At 34.9% G+C, this 14,920-nt stretch overlaps 2 protein-coding genes across 3 annotated transcripts in view; both read left to right on the top strand.

The window, feature by feature from the left end:
* LOC110410702 (zinc protease PQQL-like) overlaps nucleotides 1–6,118 on the top strand; it is a 9,617-nt gene extending 3,499 nt beyond the window's left edge. The window contains exons 10-21 of the mRNA XM_021420556.2: nucleotides 1,211–1,316; nucleotides 1,552–1,785; nucleotides 2,428–2,592; nucleotides 2,677–2,826; nucleotides 2,910–3,001; nucleotides 3,241–3,322; nucleotides 3,436–3,519; nucleotides 3,611–3,727; nucleotides 3,830–3,940; nucleotides 4,187–4,267; nucleotides 5,136–5,318; nucleotides 5,876–6,118. Coding sequence (XP_021276231.1) covers nucleotides 1,211–1,316; nucleotides 1,552–1,785; nucleotides 2,428–2,592; nucleotides 2,677–2,826; nucleotides 2,910–3,001; nucleotides 3,241–3,322; nucleotides 3,436–3,519; nucleotides 3,611–3,727; nucleotides 3,830–3,940; nucleotides 4,187–4,267; nucleotides 5,136–5,318; nucleotides 5,876–5,944 — 1,474 coding nt within the window. The 3' untranslated portion in view covers nucleotides 5,945–6,118. The remainder of the gene's footprint in view (nucleotides 1–1,210; nucleotides 1,317–1,551; nucleotides 1,786–2,427; nucleotides 2,593–2,676; nucleotides 2,827–2,909; nucleotides 3,002–3,240; nucleotides 3,323–3,435; nucleotides 3,520–3,610; nucleotides 3,728–3,829; nucleotides 3,941–4,186; nucleotides 4,268–5,135; nucleotides 5,319–5,875) is intronic.
* Nucleotides 6,119–7,080: 962 nt separating this feature from the next.
* LOC110410700 (Insulinase (Peptidase family M16) protein) lies at nucleotides 7,081–14,327 on the top strand. 2 transcript variants are annotated; one of them, XM_021420552.2, is made up of 21 exons: nucleotides 7,081–7,444; nucleotides 7,637–7,883; nucleotides 7,997–8,122; nucleotides 8,502–8,639; nucleotides 8,742–8,876; nucleotides 8,972–9,229; nucleotides 9,332–9,469; nucleotides 9,567–9,636; nucleotides 9,725–9,938; nucleotides 10,256–10,361; nucleotides 10,558–10,791; nucleotides 11,194–11,358; nucleotides 11,443–11,592; nucleotides 11,673–11,764; nucleotides 12,009–12,090; nucleotides 12,204–12,287; nucleotides 12,369–12,485; nucleotides 12,579–12,689; nucleotides 12,965–13,045; nucleotides 13,431–13,619; nucleotides 13,928–14,327. In XM_021420552.2, the coding sequence occupies exons 1-21, from the start codon at nucleotides 7,236–7,238 to the stop codon at nucleotides 13,994–13,996; spliced, it is 3,015 nt and encodes a 1,004-aa protein (XP_021276227.1). In that variant the 5' UTR covers nucleotides 7,081–7,235; the 3' UTR covers nucleotides 13,997–14,327. The 2 variants fall into 2 exon arrangements, with proteins under 2 accessions (XP_021276227.1, XP_021276228.1); XM_021420553.1 differs by having other exon boundaries at nucleotides 7,304–7,444; nucleotides 7,642–7,883.
* Nucleotides 14,328–14,920: the final 593 nt, after the last annotated feature.

The following is a 14,920-nucleotide window of genomic DNA, read 5'->3' as shown; positions in this document are numbered from 1 at the left end:
TTTTTTTTTTGTGAGTTGTAGATGTAGTGCATAAGCTGCAATGATATAAGTATGCATGATATCATAGTGTTGGCTTCTTTTCTCTAGCTGAAATGCTCTTCCTCTTTTGGTCATAGTTGGGCCTGGTTGTCTACTGCTTCTACATGACTCAGTAATTGAGAAAAAGAAAAGTTGAGTTTCTGAGCTGCAATATAGATCTCTTAGCTAGTATCTATAGCCTATTATTGACTTATGTGATGAGCATTATTTTCTCAAATTAGTGTGTAGCACCATCATCCTCTTTGAGGCATCCAACTGTATTGGGTCAAAAAACCTGGCAAACCATACAATCTTGTGTGTGTTTCAGATCTATGGCTTTTATAAGTTCACTTCTCCAGCTTCACATTCCTGGGTGACATCTACTTTTCTTATAATTTTTTATACTTTTGATATTTGGTTTGCGTAATCAGTGATGCTATTTACACATGTCTTGTATGAGATTTAGTTCCTATTAATTTCTGCTCAGAGTAACTATAATATGGGGCAGACACTATAGCATGCGTGTGCACACAAAACTTCAATACATGATATTTTAATTTTATTAAACTACTAGGATAATGAGGAGAATCGATTGAATAGAAAATAGGGGAAAAAATAGGAGAATGACAGTGCTTCAAGGAAAAAATTGTTATTTGTGTGTCTGTGTAAGAGAGAGAGAGAGAGAGAGAGAGAGAGAGAGAGAGAGGAGGATAATGAATAAGAAAGGGTGATCCCATTTGGATAAGGAACCAACTCAGTCTCTCCTATCATATATGGAAGAATATATATTAGAAAATACTCTTGTATACATGTTTCACTGGATGTGAGATTTATTCCTCAAAAATAGTCATCATCTAACAGTCCAACGGCAGAAGAGATGGGAATCAGTCTTTAAGAATTCTTAACTACAGTTTCTCAAGCCTTGTCTCTTATGTGATAATATTTCAAATTTATGAAGTTCAAAATGAATAAGATGATCTTTTACTCATCATTCAACAGATAAATATAATATATATATATATATATATTCTTTCTGAATAAGCTTTCCTTCATCTCAAAATGAATTTTGTAATCTCATATTGATGTGTTTATGGCCTCTTTTACTTCATTTCTAGACATCTACAAATTGCAAGATCTCATTTAGGTAGGTTGAATATGTGAACTTAAACCCTATTCAAATAATTTACTTCAGGAGCATTCTACATCGGCTTGAATACTCAAATATTGGAGCTACAGAATTGATTCTATCAAATGGAATGCGAGTTTGCTATAAGTGTACAGACTTCTCTGATGACGAGGTACAATTCCCTTAGGCCTTACAGTATTTTTTTTTTTAAAGTACGCCGTGCAGTACTTAGAAGCCCTATCAGTTACAATCCCACTTTGTTGCTGAGAAACTAGTCGATATGAATCATAATTCTAGCAACTTTTCCTATACAAGTTTTAGTTTGCTTAGAATTTAAGGCATAATAACCTAGGTTGAACACTGGTTCATGTGAAGCATATAATTCTTATCGATTGGTGTTTCAACAGGTTCTATTTTTAGGGTTCTCATATGGGGGTTTATCTGAACTCCCAAAAAGCAAGTACTTTTCATCTCTGATGGGATCAAGAATTGCAGGAGAAGTCGGTATGTTTGGTCATAGACCATCAGTGCTAATGGATATGCTGGCTGGTAAGAGAGTCGGTGTTGATGTAGATGTTGGGAAGTACATGAGAACTTTTCATGGTTATTGTTCACCCTTGTACCTGGAAACTGCCCTGCAGGTTTGTTCAACTGGATTTAACTGTAACACATTTGCATTTTAGCACCCTTCTAAATGATATATTTTTGCTGATTTTTTTTTCTTTTGCATCTCTTATGATATCTAAATGAATGAAAACAATAGCTATTTTTTCTTCCTTTTTGAGTGTCCCCCTCTCACAAAAGGGTGGTGGTTTGGGTTATGTGAGATAATATGCATCATAAGAATTTTTTAGGTAGGCCTTCCTACCTAACTAGAGGCAATTTTCACAGTAAAGTTCTCGCTAGGGTTGGTGATCTCATGTAAACTAATGAGGCAGATATGCCAACTATTAATATATTAATTCACTAAGTGTGGTGCTTATGCAATAGAATGTGCTTTTCTTGTGGTATTTCTTTGCATCAATGCATCAAATTCCTATGCATAAACCTGTAATTTATGTTACTTGTTATATCCAAATATGGAGTTACTATTTATTCCTTCCATATGGCCTAATATACAGTTATCTCATTTTGTTCCTCTATTAGATGCTGCTTTTTGACTCTTAAGATGCAATTGTAGATTTCTCTGGCCTTATTCTGCTTTCATCTTGTAACACATGCTTAACTGCTTTGGAGCATGCTAGTATACCCCATATTATGTCTTCTGACTCTTGTTCTGGCAGCTTGTTTATCAACTATTTACAACAGATGTAACACCAGTCGAAGAAGTTGTCAAAAGGGTGATGCAAGTGGAAAAAGAAGCAGTTCTTGCTCAAGAAAGGGATCCTTTTACTGCTTTTACAAACCGAGTGATTGAGATCAACTATGGAAATTCATACTTTTTCAAGGTATGCACTATCACTTCGTTTTTAAATACTGCTAAGGGTTTCAAATTTGCATGCCCCTATGTAATGATGAAACTTTGTTTGCAGCCTATAAGAATCAGCAACCTTAGGAAAGTTGATCCACTAAAAGCATGTGAATATTTCAACAGCTGCTTCAAGGATCCATCAACTTTTAGTGTTGTGATTGTTGGGAATATTGATACCACAGTTGCACTGCCTTTAATACTGCAATATTTGGTTAGTTGGGGTTCTTTTCAAACAACTCTTAAGTATACATACAATTTTTATTACATTAACTGGTTTTTCTGTTCTGCTTGCAGGGGGGAATACCAAAGCCTCCTGAGCCTATCTTCCACTCTAAATCTGACTACATCAAGGAATTACACTTTGCATATCCTACAACCATAGCTAGGTAGGTGACTTTTATGTTTGATAATGGTAGCAAGAGAATCATTTGGTGGATTTGGTTGTGCCGGCTGCTCAACTGGATTGTCCCGGCTGCTCAACTGGATTGTCCATGGTGTTCAGAAGTTGATCTCTCTCTCTCTTTCTTGCAAACACATGCATGCACCCCCTGGCCAGCTTTTGGTGTCAGAGTTGCATGGTTTACTGTTGGAAAATTTGCTTATACAGCATATGATGTGTTTGCAGAGAAGTGGTTCACAGCCCCATGGTGGAAGCACAGTGTGGGGTCCACATATGCATTCCCATAGAGCTGAAGAAAGGAACAATGGTTTGGCATTTTTTTCTGAATGGATATATTAGAAGCTCACTCGGTGGAAAACCTGAGGCCTCTATTGACTTCTGTTTTATAATGCATCTTTCAATTGGAAAAACCAATTACAGGTAGAAGAGATTCAGCATATCGAGTTCCTGAAGAAACTTCTAGATAACAAAATACTGCAGCTTCTTCGTTTCAAGCATGGGCAGGTATGTTTGTCCTATGGATTTGACTGTTATCATCTTTCAAATTCTCTGGCCTATGTTATTCCCTATAATATAATTGTTCTTTATGCCCCAGATCTATGACGCAAGTGTTTATGATTTCCTTGATGGTTATCTACCATGTATAGCCACTGATGTACGTGGTGATATTAGCATATATTTTTCTTGTGATCCAAAGATCGCCTCAAAGCTGGTAGGTGTCTTAAAGTTTCACATTTTGCCTACTTACCTCTGAATTTTAATCAGTAAGAGGCCAACCATCTCGAATATTTACTTATGCAATAATTTTGAACAGGTTGATCTTGCTTTGGATGAAATATTACGTCTTCAAGAGGAGGGGCCTTCAGATCAGGATGTTTCAACCATACTTGAAATTGAGCAGAGAGCCCATGAAAATGGACTGCAGGTTAAATATCTTTACATTTTTTTATGTGTTTAATATCATCATTTTGGCCAATGGTTGCCACAATGAAGGATTGAATCCTATATGCACTTATCAACCTCGCAGCTAAACTCTAAACTTCATCTAAGCATTACCATCTATCACCTTGGTATTTTCATATTGATTAAGGTTCAGAAATGTGAGAACTGAAAGTAATTCATACAGCACTTAATCCTTGCGTCTTGGTGCTAATGTCTTTACTCTTTTCAGGAGAATGGTTATTGGCTGGAGAGGATTTTATACAGCTATCAGTCAAGGATCTATTCTGGTGATGTTGGCACTTCTTTTAAGGTTGGTGTCTCTGTTTTCATCTTTCTCTGAACCTTACTCTGTAGTTCTGCCTCAACTCTGTATCTTAAAATGTTTGTTTCCATGCAATTGTCTTATATTGCATCCACCTTTGAATCTGTGTTTTCATACGTTTTGTAATGGTAAAAGAAATCTGATACATACACTGAAGATGAATCTGATTATTGTTTCAACTGGATTTTAGGTTGTTAGACTACATCTAAGAATAAAGGGAAACTTAGTAAAGACCTCCTACGTCTAAATGGAAAACATACTTCCATACACTTATTCATGAAACATGCACTTGCCCTGGCAACTTTTCCAGAACCTTGTCCATTCTCTTACAGTTAGCTTATTGTGAGAGGAGTTTAACTAAGAAGTAAGCAAACTAGTTTTTACCCCATAAATGGTACCATCTGCAAAATAGACATAATTCTAATGATAAAACAGATTAGATACACTACTAACGTGAAGTTTCCTTTTAAACATTGTAAGCGCCCGGCTATGCTGGTTCTGATCTGTGGCATAGTTAGTTATCTCATATATGCATGCATGCTATGCCAGATTATCTCATTCTCAGACACAAGCTAGCGGTTATTTGCGGTTCTGTAGTTGGAAGAAAGCTGTTACTGAAGTGATAATCACCATTTATTTGATCATATATTCTTCTTGAACAACAAAAAAAGAAACGAATATGTTCTAATAGCATGCAATTGAATAGATGTTGTAATTGAAACACAATGGTGAAAAAAGGAAACTCAAGTAGGCGCTTTCAAAAGCTGTGTTATTGACTTAAGGAGGATGCAAAAGGGTACTTACTATGATGATCATTGGAACTAAAACTTTCTTTTTTGTCATTGCTCTGGTGTAGATTCTAGATGAAGGGCGTTCCAAAGTTAGAGAATCACTAACACCATTGACAATGCAATTGGCATTACAAAGGATAGTGCCTTTCAAGAATCAGCACACGGTCGTGATTCTAAAGCCTCAATCATCTTGGTTTAAGTGGCTCGGATCAATTTCACAATGGACCCCTCATGGCAGAGATGCAAAGGTCAGTTATCTTACTGGTTTAGTAGCACATTATCCAGCACTATGACACCAAAGCATCCCAATATCTGTCATGCACATAATCCACTGCTAATTTTTTTTACATTCACTCCACCTATATCTGTTGTAGTTTCAATTTTTCATGCATAATATTTTGTAATTTTTTTTTTCAATTAGCGCCATGTTGATATCTCTTTTCTCGGTTAACATTCGGTGAATAATTTATGTTCTTGTAAAAATTAAGTTATTAATTTTACTTAGTAAAAATTACAAAACTACATTCTATTTTCATAAAAATTACAAAAATACCTTTAAGTGTGAACACTGTAAACTTTGAATTGAAGATATTTTAATCATTTTATTAGTAAAAGTAATAGTCTAATTTTATGAGAACAGAATTTATTTATATAGTGTAATTAAAAAAATTTTAAATTTTTTATTAGAATATGACATTTAGAAACAAACATTTCAATAAATGGCCCATTAAGATCTGTTTGAGAATTAATGATTGTTTTGATTGCAACTGCTGCAAAATCTGATTTATTCTCTCTTAAATGGCAGATTCTAGCAGGCATTGCTGGTTTCACAGCTTTGGCTCTCGCTTTCCGGAGGTATTCACATAGATCTTAGGAAGCTTTTACTTGGGACCAAAGACCAGCAACATATTTATGTTCATGTAGAGCTCCTATTGGAGCTCAAAAAGTCTATGTTCAATTCTCCATTCCTATAACATCTATGTTTTTTCTACTTAACAAAAATTAAGATAATAAAAAATATACACCCGAACATTTTATTTATTGATTGGTACATGATTTTCATCTTTTCCTTCAATTAAAAAATAATAATAAAAAATGAACATATTCATTTCATAGAAGAAATCAATAAGCATTCTAGTAGTATTACAACCTTTTTTTCCCTTTTTTTTATTTTATTTGCTTTTGTTTGTAATATTTAACATAGAGGACAATTTATTTGAAATCAAAAAGAGTTTAGAAAACATACTATTGCAATAACCAAATCATTTTGCAAACATACTTTGTATTAGTTCAAACTTGCAATTATATGTCTTTTGATCACTTCAAATTTGTAGCTGCAAATGGACCAAATAAATATAATTAAAAAGAACATAAAGTCCAAGTCTAAAGACCACAAGGAAGGAAGAAATGCTTAGTGTTGTTTATTGCATAATGACATAATGTCATTATCTAATATAATAAAATATCATTCAACATCTTATAATAGTTAGTTGTAGATAGTTCATATAATGGAAAGAGGTTTTAACTATGACATTCAACTTGCACGGAACCGAATAAATAAATTTCCTCGCAAAAAAAAAAATATATTTTAAAAATATTTAATAAATTTAAATTAATTTTTATTTTTCAATTATATTCAGTCAAAAAATTTTATTTTTATTTTAAATTAAATAAACTTTTATAATTAATAATTAATTATCATTAATTAAACATTATTTATTATTTTTAAGATGTAAAAAATAAAAATATTTTATAATTATACCATAATGCTATTATAATATATTAATATATTATATTAGTATAATATAAATATAATAAAAAATATTTTAATTAATAAAAATTAACGTTCCAAAGTTAGTGGGCGGAAAATAAAAATCTTTCAACAGCCACAAAATCTACTTAGATTTCACGTGGGCTCCATGCGATGATCGATCAGGCCCATCTTCAAAATGAAGAAAATTTTCTCCACTAGAATTGCAGCTACTAAAACCGAATGCCGTTGGGTTAATAAAGTTTATAATACGGTACCCAGAAAAGATAAAACTGAGTTCGTAAGAAGAAAAAAAAGGAAAAATAAAGAAAAGGGACCTAGAAGTGAACATCGAACATTTTCTTCTCCAATTTCATTGTGTAATTAACGGTTCGGGCGAGAGCGAGAGGGAGAGATGGATTTGCTGCCGACAGAGAACTCGCAGATCGCAAAGAAGCACGGGTTCAGGTCCTTAAAGCTGGTAAACGTGGAGCTGGACCAAGAGTTCCAACACGAACCCTTCGGAGTGGACTACGGCAGACTCGACAATGGACTCGTTTACTATGTTCGTTGTAATTCCAAGCCCCGAATGAGAGCCGCTCTTGCTCTCGCGGTCAAAGTCGGGTCAGTCCCCCTTTTTTTCCTTTCATTATTCGCTTTGTTTTAAAATTTCAATAAACATAATTAGCTTATTGAAGACCTAGTTCTTCTTTAGGGATTTTAGGAATTTTGTTGCTTAAGCCCGGATCATATATTAGTATACTTGTTTACATAGCAAACTCTTAAGGAAGCTGATTTAAATGAGGTTCATGGCAGCTCAGTTTTGGAAGAGGAAGATGAGCGTGGAGTTGCTCACATAGTTGAGCATCTTGCTTTCAGTGCCACTAAAAGATACACAAATCATGATATTGTCAAGTTCCTTGAAAGTATTGGAGCCGAATTCGGTGCTTGTCAGAATGCAGTAACGTCCGCTGATGAGACAGTGTACGAGCTGTTTGTTCCTGTTGATAAGCCTGAGCTGTTGTCTCAGGCCATTTCAGTCTTGGCGGAGTTCAGTTCAGAGGTAAATAACTAACCCTCTTTTTGTTGTTTTGGTGCTTTTTTTTTTTTTTGTTTTTTTATGAAGTTATCTCATTTCTAGTTTTTACCTGTTTTTATCTCTTACATATTGTGCAGATTCGAGTCTCGAAAGATGATTTGGAAAAGGAAAGAGGGGCTGTAATGGAAGAGTATAGAGGAAACAGAAATGCCAGTGGAAGGATGCAGGATGCACATTGGGCTCTGTTGATGGAAGGTTCCAAGGTACTAATAGTTGCTTCTTTATCTACTTTTGTACACTTATATTTGTTGAATTAATTGATTGATGAGGCCCTTCGAGTGGAGATATTTGGCATATTCATAGCTATGATGGGATCTATTTATTAATTACCGATCTTTAGCACTAGTAACATTTGAAATGGAGCTCAGCGAATGCCATATCAGCATGCAATGGGGAAAAGAGTATTGCTCCCATGTATGGTCCTTTTTGAAGTCCTTTCATTCTTCTTATTGTTGAGACTTGAGAGTAAGCTAGCTGGGGCATGGGTTTGAAGTTTTAACAATGATATCACCAATAAGTTTTGATTGGGCTTATGACTAGTTGATCCTAATTTTGAGTTGCTTTCACCCTGGTTGATTGCAGTATGCCATGCGCTTACCAATTGGATTGGAAAAAGTAATTCGAACTGTGTCTTCTGAAACAGTGAAGCGATTTTATAAAAAATGGTACCATCTGCACAATATGGCAGTGATAGCTGTTGGAGATTTTTCTGATACGAAGGTTTGTACTTGTTGACATGCAAGTTCTACTATTCTGAGTTATAAGTCTGTTTATTAGTCAAGATTGCTTAAAAATTTCTGTCATGCTTTCTCTCTTCTGTAGAGTGTTGTTGAGTTGATAAGGACTCATTTTGGGGAGAAAAACTCAGCACCTGACCCTCCAATTATACCATTATTTCCTGTTCCTTCTCACGAGGGGCCACGTTTTTCATGTTTTGTGGAATCTGAAGCTGCTGGGGTAAGTTCATTTCAAGTCTTGCACTTTTTTGTGCATATGGCTTTGTGGTTATTGACAATTCTTAACTCTGTTTTCTTGTCATTGCCTTGTAAAAGTCTGCAGTGATGATTAGCTATAAGATGCCAGCAGATGAGCTAAAGACAGTGAAAGACTATAGGGACATGCTTGCAGAGTCCATGTTCCTACATGCTCTAAATCAGAGGTTCTTTAAAATCTCCCGTAGGAGAGATCCACCCTATTTCTCATGCTCTGCTGCTGCAGATGCTCTTGTTCGCCCCTTAAAGGCTTATATTATAAGCTCATCTTGTAAGGAAAAAGGGACGTTAGAGGCCCTAGAATCAATGCTTATTGAGGTTTGCTAGCCATTTTTTTTCTTCTTGACACGCTTATATATATGTTGCTTTTGGCGTCCTTTCATTTCCTTCATAACAATTTTCTGGTGTACTGTGCTTCAGGTTGCGAGGGTGCGACTTCATGGGTTTTCAGAACGTGAAATATCAGTTGTCCGAGCTTTGTTGATGTCAGAGGTTGAATCTGCCTATTTGGAGCGCGATCAAATGCAATCAACTAGCTTGCGGGATGAATACATTCAGGTATATCAGAACAGTGGCTACTATCTTTTCCATTTATCTAATTTGAGGTTTTGAGAATCTAGAAAGATCCTTTATCTTCACCATTTTCATTTTGCAGCACTTTATCCATAATGAACCTGTTATTGGTATTGAGTATGAAGCTCAACTGCAAAAATCTATTCTGCCTTGTAAGTGAAGATTTTTTTTTCTTGGTATATAGCGATAAACCAGGTGCGATGTTATGTATTTACACTAATTATGAATTTATTTTCATAGATATATCTGCATCAGAGGTGTCCAAGTATGCAGAGAAATTACAAACATCATGTAGCTTTGTCCTAAAGACAATTGAACCTCAAGCCTCTGCTACAATTGATGACCTAAAAAATATTATGTTGAAGATCAATAATCTTGAGACGGAAGGGAGCATTTCCCCATGGGATGATGAGTACATTCCAGAAGAAATTGTTAATATAAAGCCGAGTCCAGGGTAAAGTTGGGCTTTTCTCTACTTTGATGTATCCATGTATTTTATATCTGCAACTATTTCTACCTTGCTATGTATATCTTTCTCTTCTTTTTTAAACTTTGTTTTCTGTTAGTCATAAATGTAATTCATGTTATTAGGTATAACAGAACTTTAGATCATATTATTAAATGTGATGGTTACATTTGTTTTCTAGCTGCATTTCAACTTGCCCTCTGTTGACAATTTCGTTTGACTGTTTTGGATGTTCTCAGTCATGACAAGATTGACTATCTGCTTTAATTGTTTAATCCTAAGCCCAATCAAATCACTCAATTCAGGTACATTGTAGAGCAGATAGAGTACTCAAATATTGGAGCTACTGAATTAACTCTATCAAATGGCATGCGGGTTTGCTATAAGTGTACAGACTTTTTTGATGATCAGGTATAATATCTTTTATTGTTGCTGTATCTATTTTGTGTTCGTTTTCCTGGCTGAGACGACATTCAATTTGTATCTTAATTCTAGTAAAGTAGCCCTAACACTGCTTTATGTGTCTTTTCTTAATTTCAAGGCATGGTAGTCTTTCTAGAGCACTAGTTCATGATAAAAATATGCCTCTTATGTAGCATTTCAACAGGTTCTTTTTACAGGGTTCTCGTATGGGGGTTTATCTGAACTTCCTGAAAATGAGTACTTTTCATGTTCAATGGGATCAACCATTGCTGGAGAAATCGGTGTATTTGGTCATAGACCATCAGTGCTCATGGACATGCTTGCTGGCAAGAGAGTAGAAGTTGGTACAAAGCTTGGGGCCTATATGAGAACTTTCTCTGGTGATTGTTCACCTTCAGACTTGGAAACTGCCTTGCAGGTTTGTTTCACTGGATTTTAAATATAAAATTGTCAAGTATTAGCACTGTTCTAAATTTTTTTCTGCACATGTCATACTGCAATTTATCCACATGCATCTGTTTTATGACCTTGCTTATGGCTATAATCCCAAATAAGATCATAGGACGTAGAAGCACCCAACTTGATTGAAGTAACCATATGTTTGAAACTAGGCTCCCAAATGTTTTATGAAAATTGTCCTTGTGTACATTGTTCATACCTGCTTAGAGCTGAGGATTAGCTTTCTGTCTGGCAGATAAAATTCTGCCCTGATTTACCAAATATTCAATGTGCTAAATATTTGCTATTTTGCCCATCTTTCTGATTTTACTCTTAAGGGTGTCTCAATCATTTAGTTTCTCACTAAAACCTGTTCTGGCAGCTTGTCTATCAACTATTTACGACAAATGTGACTCCAGGAGAAGAAGAAGTCAAAATAGTGATGCAAATGGCAGAAGAAGCAGTTCATGCTCAAGAGAGGGATCCTTATACTGCATTTGCAAACCGGGTGAAAGAACTCAACTATGGAAACTCTTACTTTTTCCGGGTATGTATGATCTAACGTTTTTTATGTCACTCAGTTTCTAGGATGTGCCTTCTTTTAACGTTGTTTTGGTGTCTTCTTTTGCAGCCTATTAGAATAAGTGACCTCAAAAAAGTTGATCCAGTAAAAGCGTGTGAATATTTCAACAGCTGTTTTAAGGACCCATCAACTTTTACTGTTGTAATAGCAGGGAATATTGATCCCACAATTGCACTACCTTTAATATTGCAGTATTTGGTAAGTTAGGATTCTTTTAAGCTGCCAAGTTGTGCATTCATCTTTCCTTTTGTTAACAAAGGTTGCAATTATCCATGCAGGGTGGAATACCAAAGTCTCCTGAACCTATATTCCATTATAACCGCGATGATCTCAAAGGATTACCATTTAAATTTCCAACAACCATAATTAGGTAGGTGCTTCTATGTCTGGTGGTAATAGACAAAGTCAAGATGTTTGACCCTGAGATTTAGGTGGATTCAGTTGTGCTGTCAATGGATTGCCCTTGACTTCAAATTTTAGCATTCTCTGTGACACATACGGACGGATGCAATTTTGCATTAATGTGTGTGCTTATCAATGACTTTTGACATAGGCGAGCATGTAATTTCTATTAGCATTCTACAACCTTCTTGATGCATTTGCTGTGCTTGTAGAGAGGTGGTACGCAGCCCCATGGTAGAAGCACAATGCTCAGTCCAGCTATGCTTTCCTGTGGAGCTGAAGAATGGAACAATGGTTTGTTGTTCTTTGTCATAAATCCATACAAATCTGGGAAAGAAATAAATCAGTATCTTTATCGAGGTTTTCTTTTAAATGATGCGCCTTTCTATTGGAAAATTAAATGGCAGGTAGAAGAGATTCACTGTGTTGGGTTCCTGAGCAAACTTCTTGAAACAAAAATATTGCAGGTTCTTCGTTTCAAGCATGGGCAGGTATGCACTTCTCCTGGAATTTATGTTTATCCGTTTAATTACTCTTTAACTAACGTTCTATAATTTCCCTTCATGTACCAGATCTACTCTGCAGGTGTTTCTGTATTTCTTGGTGGCAACAAACCTTCTAGAACTGGTGATGTTCGTGGAGATATGAGCATAAATTTTTCTTGTGATCCAGAAATCTCCTCAAAGCTGGTAGGCATTATACGTTATGTATTTGCCTTTCTATCTTCCCCTGGTTGTAGTGACTAAGTGGCCAGTCATCTCACAGTTTCAGTTGTGGAACAGGTGGATCTTGCGTTGGATGAAGTAGTGCGTCTTCAAGAAGAAGGGCCTTCAGATCAGGATGTTGCAACCATACTTGAAATTGAACAGAGAGCGCATGAAAATGGACTGCAGGTTAAATTTCTTTACGAACTTTGTGTGTTAAGATTTTTTGCAGAGTCCTTTCTGTTTCAAGATTAAGGATGGTAGCTTACATCTTTTTCCAACTCAAGTGCTAAGTTATAGCAGAACTCCTTATCATCTTCAGTATTTGACTGCTTTGGTGTTCACTGTAGATAAAGATCTATGAATAAGAAAAATGATAGAATATAGTGTATCATTCAATTCTGAATGCTTTTTCTTTGTAAGCATTCAATTCTGAATGCTAATTTGCAATCTCTCTCCTTCAGGAGAATTATTACTGGCTGGAGAGAATTTTACGGAGCTACCAGTCAAGGATCTATTCTGGTGATGCTGGCACTTCATTTAAGGTCGGTTGGCCTGTCTCTTTACCTGAAGTTTGTTTTTAAATGTTTAATTTGTGACTTTCTTATGTCACATTTAGTCTGAGTGTTTGGTTTTTTGATGTTGTCTGAAGCCTAAGGGTACAAGTGTATCCCCAAGTAACAATTTACCTCATATAATGACATTGGCCATAAAGTGAAAACTATTTTTGAAGAAAAGGAGAAGATGATATGTTTTAATATCATGTGGATGACTGTTAGCTATTGTCTTGGCTAATTGCTACTCAAGCATGCCATCCTAGCATTCATTTTTTATTAGCCACTCAAGCATGCCATCCTAGCATTCATTTTTTCTTTCTCTTAAATAGAATAGAGTAAGTATTTACTCGGTTTGATTCTATTTCTGGCGCAGATTCAAGAGGAAGGACGGTCCAGGGTTAGAGAATCTCTGACACCTTCAACAGCTCAGTCGGCATTGCAAAGGATAATGCCTTACCCTTGCAAAAATCAATACACTGTTGTGATTCTTATGCCACAAGCATCTCGGTTTAAGTTGCTGAGATCACTTTTTCAACATACTGCTCATGGGAGTGATGCAAAGGTCAGCTATCTTCGCATTTACTTATTTTTGTGTTTCTGTAATGTATTCAAATGCAATGTCATTATTTGGATTTCTAAAGCCATCCAATGTTTGTGCAAGTTTTTCTTCTAGATTTCTGTTTACTTGTATATTTTAAAAAAAGAAGTGTTTCTGAAAAAGGTCTTCACAGAACTATTTAACCTGCTTGTTAAATGTTTCTTTTCACACAGCTGATGCATTTTTAATCTCCAGTCAAATTTTCCCCATGATCAATTTTTCAGGTTGTTTAGTTCAGAAGTAATACTAACAAAGTTTTCTTTGGGACACAGATTTTAGCCGGCATTGCTGGTTTGACAGTTCTGGCTGCCTGCTTATGGAAATATTCACGGAAGTCTTAAGACACCTTTATGTGTAAACTTCTTTTGCTGGGGAAGCATGAACCTTCCAGCAAGAATTAGGATTGGATTATTTGTTCATTGATGTTCAAGATACAGCCATACAGGTTGCTCGGAGTCATCATGGGAAGCAGCCACTAAACTTACCTCTGGGTTTCAGTATATGCTTAAAACAAACGTATACTCATTTTTATCACCTGCCAATATTACTGTATCATTGAATACTTTTTCCTTTTCATTTGTAACTCAACAATTTTTTGATGGTGTAAGATTAGTCTTGCTGAGGATGTTAAGACCTCAAAACACAGAAATGAAATCATTAGACAATTTAAAATCTCTTCTCCATGGTTACTGCACACTTTACAATATATAGAGCCACCATGCCAGTGGTGAAGTTTTGCTGGAAAGGGTAGGAACATTGAATGTTTTGATCTCATTTTGGTTTTGTTGAATCATTTTCTTCTGCAAAGAGAGAATTGTTTATCCGCTTAAGTTGAATTCAGAATTTAAATCCATTATAGGTTTGCACATAAATAAAACAAATTAAATTTTATATGGATTTTTATTTTTTGGTTTATTAAAATTCCAATTGGTTAATATTTTATATTCTGTTCCTTTTTTACAAAAAAAAAAGAGCAGAAAGAAGAAAATTAATAAATAATTAGCAATTAATAAAAATTAAAAAGTATAATGTTTTAAAAAGTTCTTAAAATATTTAAATAATTTTTTATTCTTTTATTATCAATATCATATTGAAGTGAAATGTGAAAAATCTTATATTGTTATGTTATCAGTAAACATGTCATTATCTATTATGATATGTAAACATTATATATATATTTTTATAAATAATAAAAAATATATATATAAAATGATAAGTAATGTTTTGATTAATAACAGTTAATAATAAAAAATACTTAATTAAAT

Source organism: Theobroma umbraticum, unplaced genomic scaffold, assembly GCF_002168275.2.
Source record: "Theobroma umbraticum cultivar Fairchild unplaced genomic scaffold, ASM216827v3 scaffold_56.0, whole genome shotgun sequence".
Taxonomy (NCBI): Eukaryota; Viridiplantae; Streptophyta; class Magnoliopsida; order Malvales; family Malvaceae; genus Theobroma; species Theobroma umbraticum.
The sequence above is the reverse complement of the archived record's forward strand: the minus strand, read 5'-3'. Positions and strand labels throughout refer to the sequence as shown.

Bases quoted from the DNA above. Each gene is read 5' to 3' on its own strand.
- LOC110410700 (XM_021420552.2), top strand. From the start codon at position 7,236: ATGGATTTGCTGCCGACAGAGAACTCGCAGATCGCAAAGAAGCACGGG. The intron at 12,288-12,368 runs GTATGCACTTCT...TTCATGTACCAG, and splicing joins TTCGTTTCAAGCATGGGCAG to ATCTACTCTGCAGGTGTTTC. The intron at 13,620-13,927 runs GTCAGCTATCTT...TTTGGGACACAG, and splicing joins CTCATGGGAGTGATGCAAAG to ATTTTAGCCGGCATTGCTGG.